Here is a 20,391-nt window from a genome sequence, read left to right as displayed (position 1 = left end):
CAGCACCTCAGTAGTTACTAGTTGCCAACCAGAGAATGAACCATTTATCCCGACTCTATGTTCTCTGTTAGTTAGCCAATCCTCTATCCAAGCTAATATATTACCCCCAACCCTGTGAACTTTTATCTTGTGCAGTAACCTTTTATGTGGCACCTTGTCAAATGCCTTCTGGAAGTCCAAATACATCACATCCGCTGGTTCCCCTTTATCCACCTTGTTCGTTACATCCTCAAAGAGATGGTATTAGACTGTACATGCATCATCATATATATCCACCAACAATTATCTGATTTAATTAATGATAAATGTCTCACAGGACATCAATACAGATGCAGTGGTATGTAATAACTAACACCAGTGTGAAATTTGCTTACAACCGTAAAGCCGCAATTGAGAGTCATTATTGCCAAGGTGCTCCTGGGAAACAGCATTTTGCCGTAATCTTGAGCCAGCACAAGTACAAGATACTGTCATATTTGCTTTTACTGTCAGACTTTCGTAGATTTTGCTCCATTTAGATTTTTGATTATTCTGTGTAAGACACCACTTCAACTGGAACACTTCACACCAATCACATTAAAATTTATTTTTTGTCTGTACTTTGGTTAAAAAGAAAGTTAAAAACTTGTGGATCAAAAAAGAGAGTTAAATTTTCCTAACAGTCCCCAAGCCACCTTAGAAACATTATTAACTTGAGCCCATCATAATTCACGGAGCTTTGACCACCTATATATCCAGTGTCCAATTTTATCGTATTGACACATACACCTGAATGGTTAACCTTGCACGCTTTCTATGGTGTAGAATTTACCAATATTTCACAAAGATTCCTTGTACCTTTCCCCTGCAGAGGAGAAGAATCCCTTTCTGGACTTTTAAAATGGAAGGAAAAACTTCGGGACACAAATGAGTTTAAAGGGACAGACGAGGCATGCAGGGGATAAAAGGGAATGCATTCATGGAGACCACCCCTGCCCCCCCCCCCCCCCCCCCCCGCAAGTGGTTGGACTCGTAGGAAAAGGAATTTAATTTGGAACTCGATGAACATTTTGGTATCCTAGGAAAAAATCTGAGGAAGATACCTAAGAGCTTTACAGGTTTAAGATCTCTAAAGGAACATTTTTGGAACAGACTGCCAGAACAGAGGGTGGGACTTCACTCAGGAATTGGGTGTTGGAGCTAATTCAATCTGTCTGGGAGAATGAGTCGATCGATAACTAACAAGAACTGTGAGACATAAAAATTCGCTCCCTAGTGACAATAAACGCATCAAGAGCTATCAGGCTAATCACCGGAGACCATTAGTGGTATGCGTGTGCAAATAGACCTATAGAAATCACGGGCCCAGCCCAACAGCCCAAGAGTTTAAACACTGCTTCAACAATGCCAACCGGTGATTTTCCACATTACTACGTCATAATCCAATTACTACTGAACGAGCCCGCCAAATTCTGACAAAGAAGAGAGCTCAAAACTAATGAGCAGCTCCCTTGAAACAAAGAGCTGGGCCAGATTTGGTGGGCGATAAGGAAGCCTTTTTGGGGTATATCTATTCCCAGTTTTACAAGGAAAAGAACACAAGCAGCCGGAGGTGTGGAGTGAAGAAATGGAGTAGTGGAGAAAGCTACAAGAAATCATCAAGGACTGACCGAGCACGAAGCCCACGAAACGGAAGGTTGTCAGCAACCAAATTGACAACCCAGGCCACCACAACCAGCGAAACAACCAACCAAAACCAACTCAGCAAAAACCAAAGAATCGACATTTATTTCCACTCTACAATCTACTTCTGAATGACCAACGGGTGAGAAATTACCAAAATGGACTAACTAAAACTATTCCTAACCGAAGAAAGTGGGTACTTACCCCATACATTCAAAACGCAACTTACCGCATCAACGGACTCACCCCAACTGAAGACTACGCAGTCCGAAGTCCTCTCCTCCATCCGGGGTACGGCTCGCCTAGAAGGTCAAGTGCAGCGAACCCCGAAACCGCGATTCACTGGCAACTGTCAAAAGGGATTGGTGAGCATAGCCCCTGAACCTCCAGAGCTATAACTTAGTTGGTTAGGGGAATTGGGAGGGGGAGGATGGGATAACTTGTATAAATGTATCTGCATTCTCCTCTTTATCCCATTTAGAGTTTAAGCTTCTTTTCCCCACAGGCTGTATGTTGACAATTTATTCAATGTGTTGTACCCCTCGGTGTATATTGGTATTACTATTCTGTGTGTGTTATTAAAGGTGTGCCTTTTACTTCCTTTTAAACACAATAAAGCCATATCTGCTTCCTATCTTGAAACCGATTGTCTGTCTAAGTCTGTCACAGTCTTCATAATTCCAGAGTCTAGAACCAAGGGTGTGGGAGCGATTCGAAACCGCTCATATAAGGTCAGAAGGGAAAGCTGACCCCCCCCCACCCCCCCCCCCGAAGACCACCCCTTACAACTTGTGGATCAAAAAAGAAAGTTACATTTTCCTAACAGTCCCCAAACCACCTTAGAAACATTATTAAATTGAACCCATCATAATTCACGGAGCTTTCACCATCTATATATCCAGTGTCCAATTTTATCGTATTGATACATACACCTGAATGGTTAACCTTGCACGCTGTCCATGGCCTGAATAACTAATCTGCAACCTCTTTATTCCCTTTCTTTTTGCTTTATTTAATGCATATTCAATACACAAATTAACAGATAAAATGTATTTAATTGTGTGAAAATGCCAGTGTTTCTTATGTTCTTGCTATTTTAAGGGGATGTACTTGAGTCTCAGTATTAAATCATGCAATTGCATTCATCATCTTCATATCCTGTGAAACACTGCCACCTCATCAGAAAAGAACTTGCAGGGAAATCTGTTGTATAATGCATAGAATAGTATCACATGGATCAGAGTGTGCCTTTAACTTAATTGCTTTAACATGACTATTCCAACAAAATTTGAAATTTTACAGGGCCTATGCATTCCTTAGTACAAGATCTAAACACGGGGGGAATTTGATAGAGGGCATGGTGGGTACCATGGGATGTGATATTTTCAGAACAATTTCCAGTCTTGTGCATTCGTACATTCCTGAAACGCTTTGGGACATCCTGAAGACTTGTTCAAGGGCTTTATAAATGTAAGTTCTTTATTTCTCCTTGGCCTGCAGATATTGAGATCAACTGCAGTATACCTTGCCAGCAGCCTATTGGCTGCAACTAACATGATGCAGACTGGGGATCATGCCTGGGACATGCTGATCTGTTGGGCTTAGAGCCACATTGTCAAGTGAGCCACTGGGGGTAGCCAGTTCCCCTATTTTATTTCATAAAACCTCCACAGGTAGGTACCAGGTAATGCAAAAATCAAGATTGAATCACATTTATTTAAAAAAACATTCAAAATACAGGTTTATAGATTTAATAGCGAATTGGGAATTCTGTAGTTTATTTATGCATAACTTAAACTTTCACATTACATCTCTGCTTGAAGTATATAATACAAGAAAGATAAATTTATTTGAAAACATTATTGCTACATCTTTAGAAGTTCCCATTTAACCTCTATCTGTTTGATTGCATTGTGGGCTTGTTTCTGAGTCAATATTGTGCACTGTATTAAAAATAGAGCTGCATCCTAAACTGCATCACAGCAGAATTTCAAGGCATACATACAAAACAGGTTCTGTTTAACTGGAAGTATCTATCTTATCTATTAACAAACTGTTAGATTCACCCTGCAATGTTCATCTGCAATGTGAATGATCTCAACTCTGAGGTCAGCAATAAAATCTGTATTAAAGCCAGTACAAGACAATTTCTAACATGTTTACAATTACACTATGGATGTTCATAATTTTCAGTCTTAAAAATTATCATTTTAGGTGATTGTTTTAGTTCCATTTCTGTTAGTATTCTATATGCTGGGCAGCTTCCTAGAACAACCTGTAAGATTTCTAAATCTCTCTGGCATTAAATTGACAGCAAGACTTTTAAAACAATTTGGAACAAGTTTATTAAACACACACACATGCACGTAGCCTATCGAATAAAACAGTAATCTACTGGTATGCTATGGACGCTTCTTAATTACAATGGGTAAGGTAATGAGTTACAGATTTAAACAGACATATACTTCCCTCTGAGTCAAGCAAATCTCGCGGTTTTCTTCCTTGTTTCTGGTTCTGTAAAGGAAGGCTTCCTGCTTTGCCACATGGTCATCAAAAAGAGAGATAAGAGGCTTTGGAGTTCCCTTTTTATATCTCTTAAGGTACATTGTCTCTCAACATAAGTTGGTAAAGCCCCAGGATTGGGTCTTAGTTTAAGGACAGTTCTTTATTGGCTTTCCTCACACATGTGACTGTCTGCAGTAACTGGTGCCGTTCCTCCAACGTGGACCATTTTCCATACCTCAGGAGCCTACTATTAGTAAGGGCAGTCATCGACAATGAGAATGAACACCGCCTCCAGTGCGCCAGCACAGCCTTCAGTCACCTGAGGAATAGAGTGTTCGAAGACCAGGACCTCAAATCTTGGACCAAGCTTATGGCCTACAGGGCTGTAGTGATACCCGCCCTCCTATAGGGCTCAGAGATGTGGACCATATACAGTAGACACTTCAGAGCGCTGGAAAAATACCACCAATGCAAGATCCTGCAAATCCATTGGGAGGATAGACGCACCAATGTCAGTGTTCTCAATCAGGCCAACATCCCCAGCATCGAAGCACTGACCCTATTCGACCAGCTCTGTTGGGCAGGCCACATCATCCGCATGTCCGCCATGAGACTCCCAAAGCAAGGGCTCTATTCGATACTCCTACACGGCAGGCGAGCCCCAGGTGGGCAGAGGAAATGTTTCAAGGAAACCCTCAAAGCCTCCTTGATAAAGTGCAACATCCCCACTGGCACCTGGGAATCCCTGGCCCAAAACCACCCTAAGTGGAGGAAGAGTATCCGGGAGGGCGCTGAGCACCTCGAGTCTCCTTGCCGAGAGCATGCGGAGGACAAGCGCAGGCAGCGGAAAGAGCTTGTGGCAAACCAGTCTCCCCACCCACCCTTTCCTTCAATGACTGTCTGTCCCACCTGTGACAGAGACTGCAATTCCCATATTGGACTGTTCAGTCACCTGAGAACTCATTTTTGGAGTGGATGCAAGTCTTCCTTGATTTCGAGGGATGGCCTATGATGATGGTACTGTTCCGTGATTAGGTTAATTGTTTTCCTATTAGCACTTTTTAATGGTTCTGATAGTTTGGTGAGTTTCGATGGGTTTGCTTACCCTGAAAGTCATGTTCCTTTTGCTTCTTAAGCTCCACCCAGAAGAGAAGACTTGAACTTGGATATATCCATTTTGTGCTCTTGAGATCAAACCGCAGCCTGTCTGTAATCTGCACTTCGATATTTATACATACACACTAAATTCACCTTTATTACATACATCCCATATCAATTCTATCATTAATATACACTTTTATTCTTACAAACTGCTCAGTTCTATGATTGTATTACATGTTTATTTTATAATGTAAGCTAGCATTCCAGGTATCAGTTGATACAACCTTGATTAGGCATGGTCGTATACAGCACTTTCTCAAGTAAGACTGGTTAAAATGCGCAGTTCCTATACACAAGTGCCATCTGTTATATTTGCAGGAAGAAATAATTTATTGGGCATTTACCATTTATTTCAAGTGGTTATAGGTTTCACACAGTTAGCTTGTGGAGTTGTCCTACTAAACCAATGTACCTGAAGAAACTATCACAGTTAATGTGAGCATAATGCAGTACTGCAAAGTTGTCCTATTTGTTCTTACTACACTTGGGTAAATGATACAAAACTCAGTGTACGACTACTACTTCATGTAATTACACCAGTGACATTACAATCATGATTAATCATAGAATTACAGCACAAAAGAAAGCAAATCACCATAATTGCCTTGTGCGCCTTTCTGCATCTGGAGCTGTCCAAGCCAATCCCTTTACCTGTATCCATTATATTATGTCTGTAATGTACTTATGAATGACTCCATGAGGCAATGTGTTGTACTCAAACTGTAGTGACCTTGATCCTTTATTCCAAACTCCTGAGTGAGGCACAAGCATGGTGTGCAGCCTTTTATACTGGGCCCTGCCACCAGGGCAGGAAACCCCCGGTCTCCACCAGTTACACCCTCTAGTGGTGCCAGCATGTATATACACAGTGTAAACCTTATTGATGGTACATCAGGTAAACAAGTCTCCATCTTATGCAACCACACAGTGACTACACAGAGAGTATATCCATAGTCTGCATATACAACACATTTTATTTTTGAAAAATTATAATTAGACATGCAAATGTCATGCATATTAAAAGGCAACTGGATATCAGATGCAGCCATTCAATGTATCTACAAGTGACATAAATGTGGAACAGAAAAAACAAGCTGCTACCTTAAAAAAGACTGTAGGGACAACACTCAAACACCTTTTCTACCAAGCAGTTTAATGTGATTATCTCCAGTTATTTTAATTTTTTCCCCAAGTATTTTCTTATCATTGAACAGCTCCCAAAATTATATTCATTTTATTATTCTTATTCATTAAGCAAGATATTGAACTAAAATATGTGGTTCATCCTCTTTTAACTATTTTTACATATTAATTTAGTTACAGCTTTTTATACATTTAGAAATGCTTATCATAATTCAGAATTAAATGATAAATTAATTGAAAGTATAGTTATTTAAGGTATTCTTAATGAATTTCGACTATGGGAATGTTCATTATAGAATGAAAGTTCTCATTAATCTCATTCTGTTAAGTACAGATTGTTACTATGTTACTTGTTGCTATCAGATTCTTTGGCTTTTTAAGCTGCAATTTGAAAATCTCACAAACCTCAGTGGAAACAAAATAATACCCAAATCCATCAAGGCAGCAGTTTATATTGGCTATGCAGGTTGACACCTGAAGGAATGAATTTACATACTGTCGCCTGCTACAGTCTTCATTAAATGTTGGCAACCATTGAAGAAAGTATCCAATGTGTACAGGCGTAAAGCAAATGGCAAAGATGATAGCACTTGTAGCAATAATTCGTAAGGTTTTTGTGGTGGTGAGCTCTCCTGAATTTGTCATTTTACTTTGCCTAAGTGCTTGGATGATTTGAACTGAGCAAAAAGTCACAATGATCAGTGGGATCATGAATCCTACTATGCACAAGGGAACAGTTGCATAAATATCATCTTCAAACGATACTTGCTGGAAGCAATCTATTTTCTCTTTGGATAGCTGGTGAATATATTTTTGGTAGATGAATACACTGCACGAACATATGATTATCCAGATTGTAGCACACAAGGCTGCTGCTTTCTTTGGAGATCGCAATGCCTTTGCCCTAAAAGGATGCTTTATTGCAATGTATCGATCAACACTTATGCAAGTAATGATAAATATGCTGGCATACATATTCACAAAGTACAGAGATTCAGCAAATATGCATAGCGGAATGCTATTCCTGGTCCACTTCTTACTGCTGAATATTTTGAAAGGCAAGGAAAAAAGGAGCACGGTATCAGACACAGCCAAGTTTATCACATAGATAGTGGTCTCTGTCCATTTCCTTAATTTCCAGCAGAATGCCCACAAGGCCAGTGCGTTGATTATTAATCCAATGATGAAAATAGGAATGTAGACCACAAGCTGAAAGAGCTGAACAAGCTCATTGACCTCACCGCTACAGTTCATCTTTGCATTTTGTTTCCGCTGTAAAAAAACAAAATAGATCAACATGGGAACTGAATCTGCAGAAGGCAAAACTGATGTAGACATATTTCTGGTAACTCCTTTTGGAGTTCAATTTTGAGTCAATTACTACGGTGACAGCTTGTTTTTTTCTGCTCTCCATCGACATCATGAACAATACAAACGCATCTGAAGATCCATAGTTTATGTACCCAGTCTTCTGATTTTTCTTCTCTCTTCAGATTGCACTTCTGGAACATTGTCCCTCTACTTTTCCATTTCTAGTCACCTTGCCCTCATCTTTTGTTTCTCACTGGAAGCTAAGTTTCACTTTTTTCTGCATCTTCCCCTTCCAAATTTTCTTCTTACATCTTCTACTCCAACTTTTTATCTAAAGAAGGTACAGGTGCTGATGTCCTTGCTACTAATCATCCTATGGTCAAATCTCCATATCCCTCATCTCACTGAATTTTATCCTCAGTCGCTGTCACTTCTAACCATAACGATTTCTAGATTATTTCAACATTTTTCAAAGACAATCACATCAACTCTAACTCTCCCTCCCCTAAACCCACTTGGCAGCTTCAGTATTCACCATCAACAATGCCTCTACCTCTCCTCTTCCACTGATCAGGCCAGCATTAATGCAGAGCCATTTGCTATTTGTTAAATAACTCACCTATCAGCAAACCTGTGACAGTAAATTAGCGATTCTAGACCTTTTTCTCATTGTCAATCCTTACTTTTACATTGTATCTGTGTTGTCGGACCAATGCCTCAGATTTACTGCTAAGTGCCCTGCAACAGATATATTGGCCCCGATGATTACTGAATGGGTTTCGTGGGCAGAAGGGGGGTTTTAGTCCCCGCATGCTATGCAGTTTTAATGTCACAGCGTATGTCTTTATTTCTATCTGGTTCTCTGCCCAGAAGCCAGCCTGATTGAGAGGCTTGGCTCCCTGTCGGGCGGGGAATGCACTGGAGGAGGCTGCAGCCCAGGAATAGGTAGGAAGCCTGCAGCTGGGTTAGTGGTAGCATGGGCAGGGCCTGATCTCTGATCCCGGGGAGGGTTCGATCTCATCCTGCGGGGTCCAATCACGGGGTTCCAATTCCAAAACATGCGGGGGGTTGGGTCTGATCACAGGGTGTCTTTGAATGGGGATGGGGCGAGGCAGAGTGGATAGCACTCAGGGAAGCAGCCTTTACAGCACTCATGCTCCTCCTGTCCCACACGCAGTGCTGTAAAGGCACTTACTTTTTCGAGTAAGCAGTTCTCACCTCCCTTTAGCTGCCGGGCTTCCCGAGGCACGGAAAACTCGACCGGCCAGGTTTAAACCTGCAAGGTAGGTTAAATCTGAGGCACGGAGCCTCATTATGATACTTAAATGATCAAACAGCATCCTGGGAGCAGGTTGGTTGCCCGCTCCCGTCCCGTCTCTGGTGAAACCAGAAGTGGGTGGGTTCACAGCAGATTGGGCTCAGGTTTGAGATTTTTTTCATTTTCACATCTCACCCAACTCAAACCCACTCATTTTGGGGGTTTAGAATCTTCTCTCCCCCCAACCCCCCCACCCCACTCTCAATTTAGTCCAATTGTCTTTTCCTATTTCCAAGTAATACTTTCATTTCTTCGACCTTTTATCTCAGTGAGGTATTATGAAATGTTTCATACCTCACTCTGCCCTTTCCATTGGATTTTCTATTACTTTGGCTCTCCTTCAAAGCTTCTGGACAATATGAAACCTAATTGCAACAAAATAACTTTGCAAGTTTTGTTTTTTAATTGTCCAGAAGTCAATACGCTACTCCAAATCTATTGCGCCTGTCCCTTTAAAATAGTGTGAATTTCAGACAGACCCTAGCTACTGAGAATGGTCAGTTTTGCACATTACCTGTGAGCAGCATTAAGGGAGGAAGTTGCTGTGAGGGGCATATTGAAGTCAATTCCCTTTGCATGCAATCTCGGGTGCAATATTTCTGGTCCTGCCCAACACATGATTGAAAATGCATATGAAACACAAATGAGGGAGAGACCGGGTGCAATTAGTCTGTGCCCTCCCTTGTCCTCCCCCTAACACTCTGGAAGTAGATGCACACAGGGTATTAATGGAGGAAAATTGACCTTGCAATTTCTTCCTGTATGCTGCAGGTCTAAAGCAGCCATCACTTCTCATCTGTAATCACTCACCATTAGTTTTTTGTCATCTATTGGAATTTTTGGCCTCACTATTTCTTTTGACTTTGAATAGAACTATTATATATTTTGATCGTTTTTCATGTTGAACACTGATTTTCACTGCAATTACTCTTTTTTTAAGAATGGAAAATTCATCCAAGACTTGAATAGTGCTCTCATATGGAGGGAGGCTCTCTTAGCAATTCTCTTGTACTCCTGGGCAGAATAAATGGAAAAGCGTGCCATTTGATAAGTGACCCTCTCTCACTTCTAGCCTTCAACTCTCCATCATAACTTTTCTTGCCTCTGTAGTTTATTAATATTACTGTGATCAGTGCTCCTTTGAGCTTTCCTCTATTGTCTGTTCTATACTCCAAATATGCCTTCTTACATGCTTTTCATCATACCAAACCTAGTGTGAAATCAGGACTCATTGCATAGTTTGGGTCCTTAAAAACAGTGGAACTCAATACCTCCATCATTCTGATCTTCTTCAATCTTTAGGTTTCAAGATTCATCTTGTCTCCTTTCCTACTATTAAATTAGACCTTAATCTTTCACCTTGGCTAATTAAAAAACCAACTGTAAATTGCCATATAGTCCTGGCCTTGTTTAGTTATAAGCAACTTTTTGTGGCAGATTTAATATAAACATAGCTCCATATATTTAAATGGGTTTTCATTCTATCTCACTCTTTTTGATCAAAGATCTCACGTAATATTTTTCTGCTTTTGTGTTGATCCGAACCTAACCTAACCTAACTAATTGGTGCTGAAAATTGTTTACTGCTTGTTATAGCTTCCCCTATGAATCTAACAAGGGGATTTATGACCTAATCCCATGGATCTTTATTTTGGTCACTTATGTAAGAATAATTTAGTAATGATAAAATTGATTCTGTATATACATATATATATATTATATATATATATAAATGTTAAAAGTGTAGATTACACGGAAAAGCTGCAGTGTTGAAAGAAACAAAATGGATGACTTCCCCAAGTTCATGTCTCCATGGCTTTGAAACTCACCAAACTAGAAAAGATGTTAATTGGAAGGTTATTAACCTAATCAAGGAATGGCACCGGTCCACCAGACAGACACATGTATGAGGAAAAGCCAATCAGGAATGGCCCTGGAACCAAGACACAACCCTGAGGCTTTCTGAGAAACAATGGCCTTAAGGGATATAATAAGTCAAGCCAAAGATTGCTGGGTCTCTTCTTCTCTTCTTCTCTCTTTTCTTTAGCACACGGCAAAAGCAGGACCTCCCTCTACACATAAAGAAGCAGGCCGTGTGCTTTGCCAGAGAGAATTAAAGTATACCATTTTTATTGTAACATCATTGTATCTGTTGTAACAAAGTAGATCCGTAGGATAGCTTACGACTGCTGTTTGATGTGTATGTGTGTGTGTTTAATAAACTATTCCAAATTGTTTTGAAAGAATCCTTCTTGCTGTCAAGCTAATGCCAGAGATTTACAAATCTTACACCTTGGAGAATAATGGGCAGTCTAGCTGCTGCTAGCTTCAGGCTAGCCCGATATAAGTTTATCCTGTTCCCTTCTGGAAATAGCTCAGGAACTTGCAGGAAGCTGCTTCTTGTCTTAACTATTATCCACATCAAAAAATTGCAACAACTAGAAGAAAGCAGAAAAAATTTCTAGGCCGCAATTTAAAATATGAGAGAACTGGAGCATTACCATGGTTTCCTGAAACTAGAGGTGGGATTGATAATTTTAGGAGAGTGAACAGTGCCCCCACAGCCCTGACTGTTGCATTGAAGTAATCACAGCTGTGAAGCAGCAGGAAGCCTTAAAGCCTCCTTGAAAAAATGTAACATCCCCACCGACACCTGGGAATCCCTGGCCCAATACAGCCCAAAGTGGGGGAAAAGCATCTGGGAAGGTGCTGAACACCACGAGTCTCTTCGCTGAGAGCAAGCTGAAGCCAAGTGTCGACAACGGAAGGAGCGCGTGGCAACCCAGGCAACCCACCCACCTGATCCTTCAACCACCGTTTGCCCCACCTGTGACAGAGACTGTAGGTCCCACATTGGACTCTTCAGTCACCTGAGGACCCATATTAGTGTGGAAGCAAACATCCTCGACTCCGAGGGACTACCTATGATGATTTGATGACTTGAGTTGGAAATAGCAGTCACGGGGGGGGGCGTGGAGGGATCAGAAGCAACCCACCAGATATGAGTGAAACATGGGCTGACCTAGACCATACTGAGGAACCCCATCCCTCCCGCCAGTCATGGCAGAGTAGAGTACAAGTAATACACTTGTAGGTACATTCTCAGCTCAAAAGCTTCTTATTGCTCCATTGCTAAGCTGTTTGACAGCAGACCGTAGGCCAAAGCATGATATTTAAAAGCAAAACCCTGACTGCATTAGTTTAAAACGTTTTTGTCCTTGTCTGTGTGTAGTTGAATGGCAATGTGCCCATAATTGAACCCCTTTACAACTTGTCTTGCCTTCATCTGTGGTAGTGGCTGACCTCCTGAACTGGACCTCCATTCACAGCCTGTCGAGCTGTGTAATGTTGGGGGTAATTATAACTTTTGGTGTTAGTCTAAAATGGGTGATATTGGATCGGTTGCCCGTTATACACCTGCCTGATTTTCCTTGCCATTTACTTATCAATCGATATCGCCCCTGTTGCATTATCACCAAACCTTAAAAGTACCCCAAACTAACTAATGGAAGGAAGTGCTGCTCCCTCTCCTTTTCTTACTCTCCAGCAAAAGAAGGCAAGGCAATGTTAGCAGGAGACAAGGACCTTGATAATAACACTCCCAATATGGTTGGGAGGGGCGGTGTTAAACCCCCACAAATAGGGAACGTGCCCCCAACCTGCCACATACACGCCCGTTGTCCGTTTTTACGGTGGCGGGTTTTGAGCTGTGTGAGTATCCCGTCTTAGAGAAGCAGGGCACTTCATTAACATATTTAAATCAAGCTCCCACAATACAATTGGGAGCATGATTTAAATTTAATGCAGCTAGCCACGTCTCCTGGGGCTCGGGAAACCCGGCAGCAAAACTGTGGAGGGAGCCGCTGGCTCCAGAAGGCGAGTGCTATGGGTCAGGAGGAGCAGGAGTGCTTCCACAGCCCCTCAGGGAAGCCTTCAACTTCCCTTCTGCCAATCGCGGCCCCTCTCTCCCCCCTGCCGCGATCGGCGACCTCTCCCCCCAACTGCAGCCTGCCCCAGGATCGTGATTGCGGGGACCGTCCCCAAGGGTCATGGGCTGCGGCTTCCTGCCGCTGATTTTCCTGCCCAGCTCACGGCCAGGCTGTTGGTTTGGTCAGCTGCCATGCGGGAAATGGAAGAATTAAATTATAATGAGGTCTTGCCGTTCAATTTGGGATTGTCCCACCCATTTCCCGCTTACCTATAAATATTGGAGCCACGGTTCTTGTAAATTTTATGCAAGTTAAAGAGGCCTATTAAAATAAAACCATTTAAAGGGACCATTGGTCATACATCGGCCAGCTTTATCTAACCCCGTTGCTGGAAACGGGGTGATATTTAAGTTAAAAGAGCTGTGATAAATTTAATGCCCTGTTTCTGCTCTGCCTCCATATTCTCTGGGGCCTCCAGTGCTCCAAGACAATAACAAGGACTGCCATGGCCCCAGGCTTCACCCCCTCCACGATTGTAGTGATTTGGTTAAGAGTCAACCACATTGTTGTGGGTCTGGAGTCACATATAGGCCAGACCGGGTAAGGACGGCAGTTTTTAGTGAGCCTCAACATTACTGATACGAGCTTTTTTATTCCAGATTTATTAAATTAACTGAATATAAATTCCCCAGCCACCATGGTGGGATTTAAACTCACTTGCTCTGCGTCATTAGTCCAGGCCTCTGGATTTCTAGTCCAGTAACATAAACACTATGCTGTCGTTCCCCGACTGTAGTCACTGTATTTGTGGAAGTTCTGCAAACATTTCAGACTGGTTTTCTTGTGAAGAGCATTCCAACTAAATATGTGGAAAGGAGAAAAAAGTTAACTTTTAGGATATTACTTACCAGTCAAGTAAATAGTCACTTCTGGGTGAAGTTTATTCGCATTCAATTAAAGTTGTCTTCTATTTGTGTTGGTATAAGGCTGCTGAGCTAATTTCCTGCTTCTTTGATAATGATTGAACAGTGAAGTGGAATTCTGATAACATCTTTATGATGAGTTGTAATTACATTACTGTTAGCAGTCGATGAATGTTTGATTATGTGTGTCTTGTGAGTATGAGCTAAAGTGAGGAATGTAAGAGCAAATTTAACAGCCCTGCTGTTCTTTGCGCTTTGTGCATTCATTGCAGGAACGGCTTAACTTGCCAAATCTTTCCAGGGTTGGTCTAATTACATATTCAGTAAAATGCTCCGGCCTGGATTGGGTCTGTCACTGAGAACAAGTGGAGATAGAGCGATTTGAAAATCTGATGCAGATATGGTGCTTAAAATTACTGCATTGCCACTTAAAAGGGAGCCTTATTTTGTAGGCTTCATGAGGTTCACAGGCAGAAAGTGCATTGCTGGAAAGTAATGGCACAGTGAGGACACCTTCCTCATAGGAAAGTCACCTGCACTCGCTGGGAGGAGGTAACACAAAGGATTATTTCACATTCAGAGGACTTGGGAGCACATGAGAAAATAATTTGTTAGCCTTGAAAAATTGGCCAAAGTAAGATTACCCAACATTTTCTGACACAAAATAGATGAAAGTTTACATGCGATAAAGCGTTCCCCCGCACCTTGACCGAGGTCACGTGCAGAGCATTGAAACAGCCTTACAGCTCGCCCATAGCTTCATGTGCATGTCTGAACTGCTGAAAATCATACTTTCTAGCTGTAAGCTGGAACAATTAAAGTAAAGGTGAGCCCACAAAACTAATGTCCAAAAAAATCTAGCTGCATGATGCAGCCTCATTTACTTGCACATGCAACATGAGAAGCTGGATGTCTGTGTCTATGTGATGTTCAAACTTCCAACCCCTTGGGCCCAAGTTTCCACAAGAAAAAAAACGGGCGCCCCTCCGAGCTGGGCGCCCGTTTTTCGCGCTGAAAACGGAGCCTAAAAAAATCCTCGGTATTCTCCACCTACTTACAGGTCCTCTGGCCCTCGGCGCAGCCAGCACGAGCTGTGGGGGGGCGGAGCCAGGTACCGGCGCTGAAAACAGTGCCGGGACCTCTGCACATGCGCGCTACAGTCGGCACGCAAGTGCAGTAGCTCCAGGCGCCGAACTGTGTGGGAGGGGCCCGAAACACGCAACCCCTAGTCCTGACTGAATGGCCTCACTGGGGCTGCGTGAAGAAGGCTCCTCCCACAGCCAGCTCCTGCTCTCCGCCCCCGACAGGACCCGACACCCGCTCCCCCCCCCCCCCGCAGCCGACCAGACCCGACAGGACCCGACACCGGCTCCCCATCTCCCACCCCCGCCGACCAGACCCGACCCGACCTGACACCTGCTCCCCCCCCCCGCCGCCGACCAGACCCGACCCGACCCGACACCTGCTCCCCCCCCCCGCCGACTAGACCCGACACCTGCTCCCCCCCCCGCCGACTAGACCCGACACCTGCTCCCCCCCCCCGCCGACCAGACCCGACACCTGCTCCCCCCCCCCGCCGACCAGACCCGACACCCGCTCCCCCCGCCGCCGACCAGACCCGACCCGACACCCGCTCCCCCCCCCCGCCGACCAGACCCGACACCTGCTCCCCCCCCCGCCGACTAGACCCGACACCTGCTCACCCCCCCCACCAACTAGACCCGACACCTGCTCCCCCCCCCGCCGACTAGACCCGACACCTGCTCCCCCCCGCCGCCGATCAGACCCGCCCCGACCTGACACCTGCTCCCCCCCCCGCCACCGACCAGACCCGACCCGACACCCGCTCCCCCCCCCCGCCGACCAGACCCGACACCTGCTCCCCCCCCCCGCCGACCAGACCCGACACCTGCTCCCCCCCCCGCCGACCCGACCCGACACCCGCTCCCCCCGCCGCCGACCAGACCCGACCCGACACCCGCTCCCCCCCCCTCCGCGACCCGACCCGACACCTGCTCCCCCCCCCCCCGCCGACCCGACCCGACCCGACACCCTACTCTCCCCCCCGCCGATCAGACCCGACCCGACCTGACACCTGCTCCCCCCCCCCGCCGACCCGACCCGACACCCGCTCCCCCCCCCGCCGACCCGACCCGACACCCGCTCCCCCCCCCGCCGACCCGACCCGACACCCGCTCCCCCCCCGCCGACCAGACCCGACACCTGCTCCCCCCCCCCGCCGATCAGACCCGACACCCGCTCCCCCCCCCGCTGATCAGACCAGACCCGACACCCGCTCCCCCCCCCGCCGACCAGACCCGACACCTGCTCCCCCCCCCCGCCGACCCGACCCGACACCCGCTCCCCCCCCCGCCGATCAGACCAGACCCGACACCCGCTCCCCCCCCCGCCGACCCGACCCGACACCTGCTCCCCCCCCCCGCCGATCAGACCCGACCCGACACCTGCTCCCCCCCCCCGCCGACCCGACCCGACACCCGCTCCCCCCCCGCCGATCAGACCCGACCCGACACCCGCTTTCTGAGAAACAATGGCCTTAAGGGATATAATAAGTCAAGCCAAAGATTGCTGGGTCTCTTCTTCTCTTCTTCTCTCTTTTCTTTAGCACACGGCAAAAGCAGGACCTCCCTCTACACATAAAGAAGCAGGCCGTGTGCTTTGCCAGAGAGAATTAAAGTATACCATTTTTATTGTAACATCATTGTATCTGTTGTAACAAAGTAGATCCGTAGGATAGCTTACGACTGCTGTTTGATGTGTATGTGTGTGTGTTTAATAAACTATTCCAAATTGTTTTGAAAGAATCCTTCTTGCTGTCAAGCTAATGCCAGAGATTTACAAATCTTACACCTTGGAGAATAATGGGCAGTCTAGCTGCTGCTAGCTTCAGGCTAGCCCGATATAAGTTTATCCTGTTCCCTTCTGGAAATAGCTCAGGAACTTGCAGGAAGCTGCTTCTTGTCTTAACTATTATCCACATCAAAAAATTGCAACAACTAGAAGAAAGCAGAAAAAATTTCTAGGCCGCAATTTAAAATATGAGAGAACTGGAGCATTACCATGGCTTCCTGAAACTAGAGGTGGGATTGATAATTTTAGGAGAGTGAACAGTGCCCCCACAGCCCTGACTGTTGCATTGAAGTAATCACAGCTGTGAAGCAGCAGGAAGCCTTAAAGCCTCCTTGAAAAAATGTAACATCCCCACCGACACCTGGGAATCCCTGGCCCAATACAGCCCAAAGTGGGGGAAAAGCATCTGGGAAGGCGCTGAACACCACGAGTCTCTTCGCTGAGAGCAAGCTGAAGCCAAGTGTCGACAACGGAAGGAGCGCGTGGCAACCCAGGCAACCCACCCACCTGATCCTTCAACCACCGTTTGCCCCACCTGTGACAGAGACTGTAGGTCCCACATTGGACTCTTCAGTCACCTGAGGACCCATATTAGTGTGGAAGCAAACATCCTCGACTCCGAGGGACTACCTATGATGATTTGATGACTTGAGTTGGAAATAGCAGTCACGGGGGGGGGCGTGGAGGGATCAGAAGCAACCCACCAGATATGAGTGAAACATGGGCTGACCTAGACCATACTGAGGAACCCCATCCCTCCCGCCAGTCATGGCAGAGTAGAGTACAAGTAATACACTTGTAGGTACATTCTCAGCTCAAAAGCTTCTTATTGCTCCATTGTTAAGCTGTTTGACAGCAGGCCGTAGGCCAAAGCATGATATTTAAAAGCAAAACCCTGACTGCATTAGTTTAAAACGTTTTTGTCCTTGTCTGTGTGTAGTTGAATGACAATGTGCCCATAATTGAACCCCTTTTCAACTTGTCTTGCCTTCATCTGTGGTAGTGGCTGACCTCCTGAACTGGACCTCCATTCACAGCCTGTCGAGCTGTGTAATGTTGGGGGTAATTATAACTTTTGGTGTTAGTCTAAAATGGGTGATATTGGATCGGTTGCCCGTTATACACCTGCCTGATTTTCCTTGCCATTTACTTATCAATCGATATCGCCCCTGTTGCATTATCACCAAACCTTAAAAGTACCCCAAACTAACTAATGGAAGGAAGTGCTGCTCCCTCTCCTTTTCTTACTCTCCAGCAAAAGAAGGCAAGGCAATGTTAGCAGGAGACAAGGACCTTGATAATAACACTCCCAATATGGTTGGGAGGGGCGGTGTTAAACCCCCACAAATAGGGAACGCGCCCCCAACCTGCCACATACACGCCCGTTGTCCGTTTTTACGGTGGCGGGTTTTGAGCTGTGTGAGTATCCCGTCTTAGAGAAGCAGGGCACTTCATTAACATATTTAAATCAAGCTCCCACAATACAATTGGGAGCATGATTTAAATTTAATGCAGCTAGCCACGTCTCCTGGGGCTCGGGAAACCCGGCAGCAAAACTGTGGAGGGAGCCGCTGGCTCCAGAAGGCGAGTGCTATGGGTCAGGAGGAGCAGGAGTGCTTCCACAGCCCCTCAGGGAAGCCTTCAACTTCCCTTCTGCCAATCGCGGCCCCTCTCTCCCCCCTGCCGCGATCGGCGACCTCTCCCCCCAACTGCAGCCTGCCCCAGGATCGTGATTGCGGGGACCGTCCCCAAGGGTCATGGGCTGCAGCTTCCTGCCGCTGATTTTCCTGCCCAGCTCACGGCCAGGCTGTTGGTTTGGTCAGCTGCCATGCGGGAAATGGAAGAATTAAATTATAATGAGGTCTTGCCGTTCAATTTGGGATTGTCCCACCCATTTCCCGCTTACCTATAAATATTGGAGCCACGGTTCTTGTAAATTTTATGCAAGTTAAAGGGGCCTATTAAAATAAAACCATTTAAAGGGACCATTGGTCATACATCGGCCAGCTTTATCTAACCCCGTTGCTGGAAACGGGGTGATATTTAAGTTAAAAGAGCTGTGATAAATTTAATGCCCTGTTTCTGCTCTGCCTCCATATTCTCTGGGGCCTCCAGTGCTCCAAGACAATAACAAGGACTGCCATGGCCCCAGGCTTCACCCCCTCCACGATTGTAGTGATTTGGTTAAGAGTCAACCACATTGTTGTGGGTCTGGAGTCACATATAGGCCAGACCGGGTAAGGACGGCAGTTTTTAGTGAGCCTCAACATTACTGATACGAGCTTTTTTATTCCAGATTTATTAAATTAACTGAATATAAATTCCCCAGCCACCATGGTGGGATTTAAACTCACTTGCTCTGCGTCATTAGTCCAGGCCTCTGGATTTCTAGTCCAGTAACATAAACACTATGCTGTCGTTCCCCGACTGTAGTCACTGTATTTGTGGAAGTTCTGCAAACATTTCAGACTGGTTTTCTTGTGAAGAGCATTCCAACTAAATATGTGAAAAGGAGAAAAAAGTTAACTTTTAGGATATTACTTACCAGTCAAGTAAATAGTCACTTCTGGGTGAAGTTTATTCGCATTCAATTAAAGTTGTCTTCGATTTGTGTTGGTATAAGGCTGCTGAGCTAATTTCCTGCTTCTTTGATAATGATTGAACAGTGAAGTGGAATTCTGATAACATCTTTATGATGAGTTGTAATTACATTACTGTTAGCAGTCGATGAATGTTTGATTATGTGTGTCTTGTGAGTATGAGCTAAAGTGAGGAATGTAAGAGCAAATTTAACAGCCCTGCTGTTCTTTGCGCTTTGTGCATTCATTGCAGGAACGGCTTAACTTGCCAAATCTTTCCAGGGTTGGTCTAATTACATATTCAGTAAAATGCTCCGGCCTGGATTGGGTCTGTCACTGAGAACAAGTGGAGATAGAGCGATTTGAAAATCTGATGCAGATATGGTGCTTAAAATTACTGCATTGCCACTTAAAAGGGAGCCTTATTTTGTAGGCTTCATGAGGTTCACAGGCAGAAAGTGCATTGCTGGAAAGTAATGGCACAGTGAGGACACCTTCCTCATAGGAAAGTCACCTGCACTCGCTGGGAGGAGGTAACACAAAGGATTATTTCACATTCAGAGGACTTGGGAGCACATGAGAAAATAATTTGTTAGCCTTGAAAAATTGGCCAAAGTAAGATTACCCAACATTTTCTGACACAAAATAGATGAAAGTTTACATGCGATAAAGCGTTCCCCCGCACCTTGACCGAGGTCACGTGCAGAGCATTGAAACAGCCTTACAGCTCGCCCATAGCTTCATGTGCATGTCTGAACTGCTGAAAATCATACTTTCTAGCTGTAAGCTGGAACAATTAAAGTAAAGGTGAGCCCACAAAACTAATGTCCAAAAAAATCTAGCTGCATGATGCAGCCTCATTTACTTGCACATGCAACATGAGAAGCTGGATGTCTGTGTCTATGTGATGTTCAAACTTCCAACCCCTTGGGCCCAAGTTTCCACAAGAAAAAAAACGGGCGCCCCTCCGAGCTGGGCACCCGTTTTTC

The 20,391-nt window shown here is 44.9% G+C and overlaps 1 protein-coding gene across 1 annotated transcript; it reads right to left on the bottom strand.

Moving 5' to 3' along the window:
* Positions 1 to 6,795: 6,795 nt before the first annotated feature.
* Positions 6,796 to 19,314, bottom strand: LOC139266224 (G-protein coupled receptor 55-like). The gene is made up of 3 exons (XM_070884053.1): positions 19,178 to 19,314; positions 13,747 to 13,888; positions 6,796 to 7,743 (listed from the first exon to the last, which is right to left on the bottom strand). The coding sequence occupies exon 3, from the start codon at positions 7,723 to 7,725 to the stop codon at positions 6,796 to 6,798; it is 930 nt and encodes a 309-aa protein (XP_070740154.1). The 5' UTR covers positions 7,726 to 7,743; positions 13,747 to 13,888; positions 19,178 to 19,314.
* Between the last annotated feature and the right edge of the window lie 1,077 nt (positions 19,315 to 20,391).

The sequence above is a fragment of the Pristiophorus japonicus genome, chromosome 6, assembly GCF_044704955.1.
Source record: "Pristiophorus japonicus isolate sPriJap1 chromosome 6, sPriJap1.hap1, whole genome shotgun sequence".
Taxonomy (NCBI): Eukaryota; Metazoa; Chordata; class Chondrichthyes; family Pristiophoridae; genus Pristiophorus; species Pristiophorus japonicus.
This window is presented reverse-complemented; position numbering and strand designations above follow the sequence as displayed.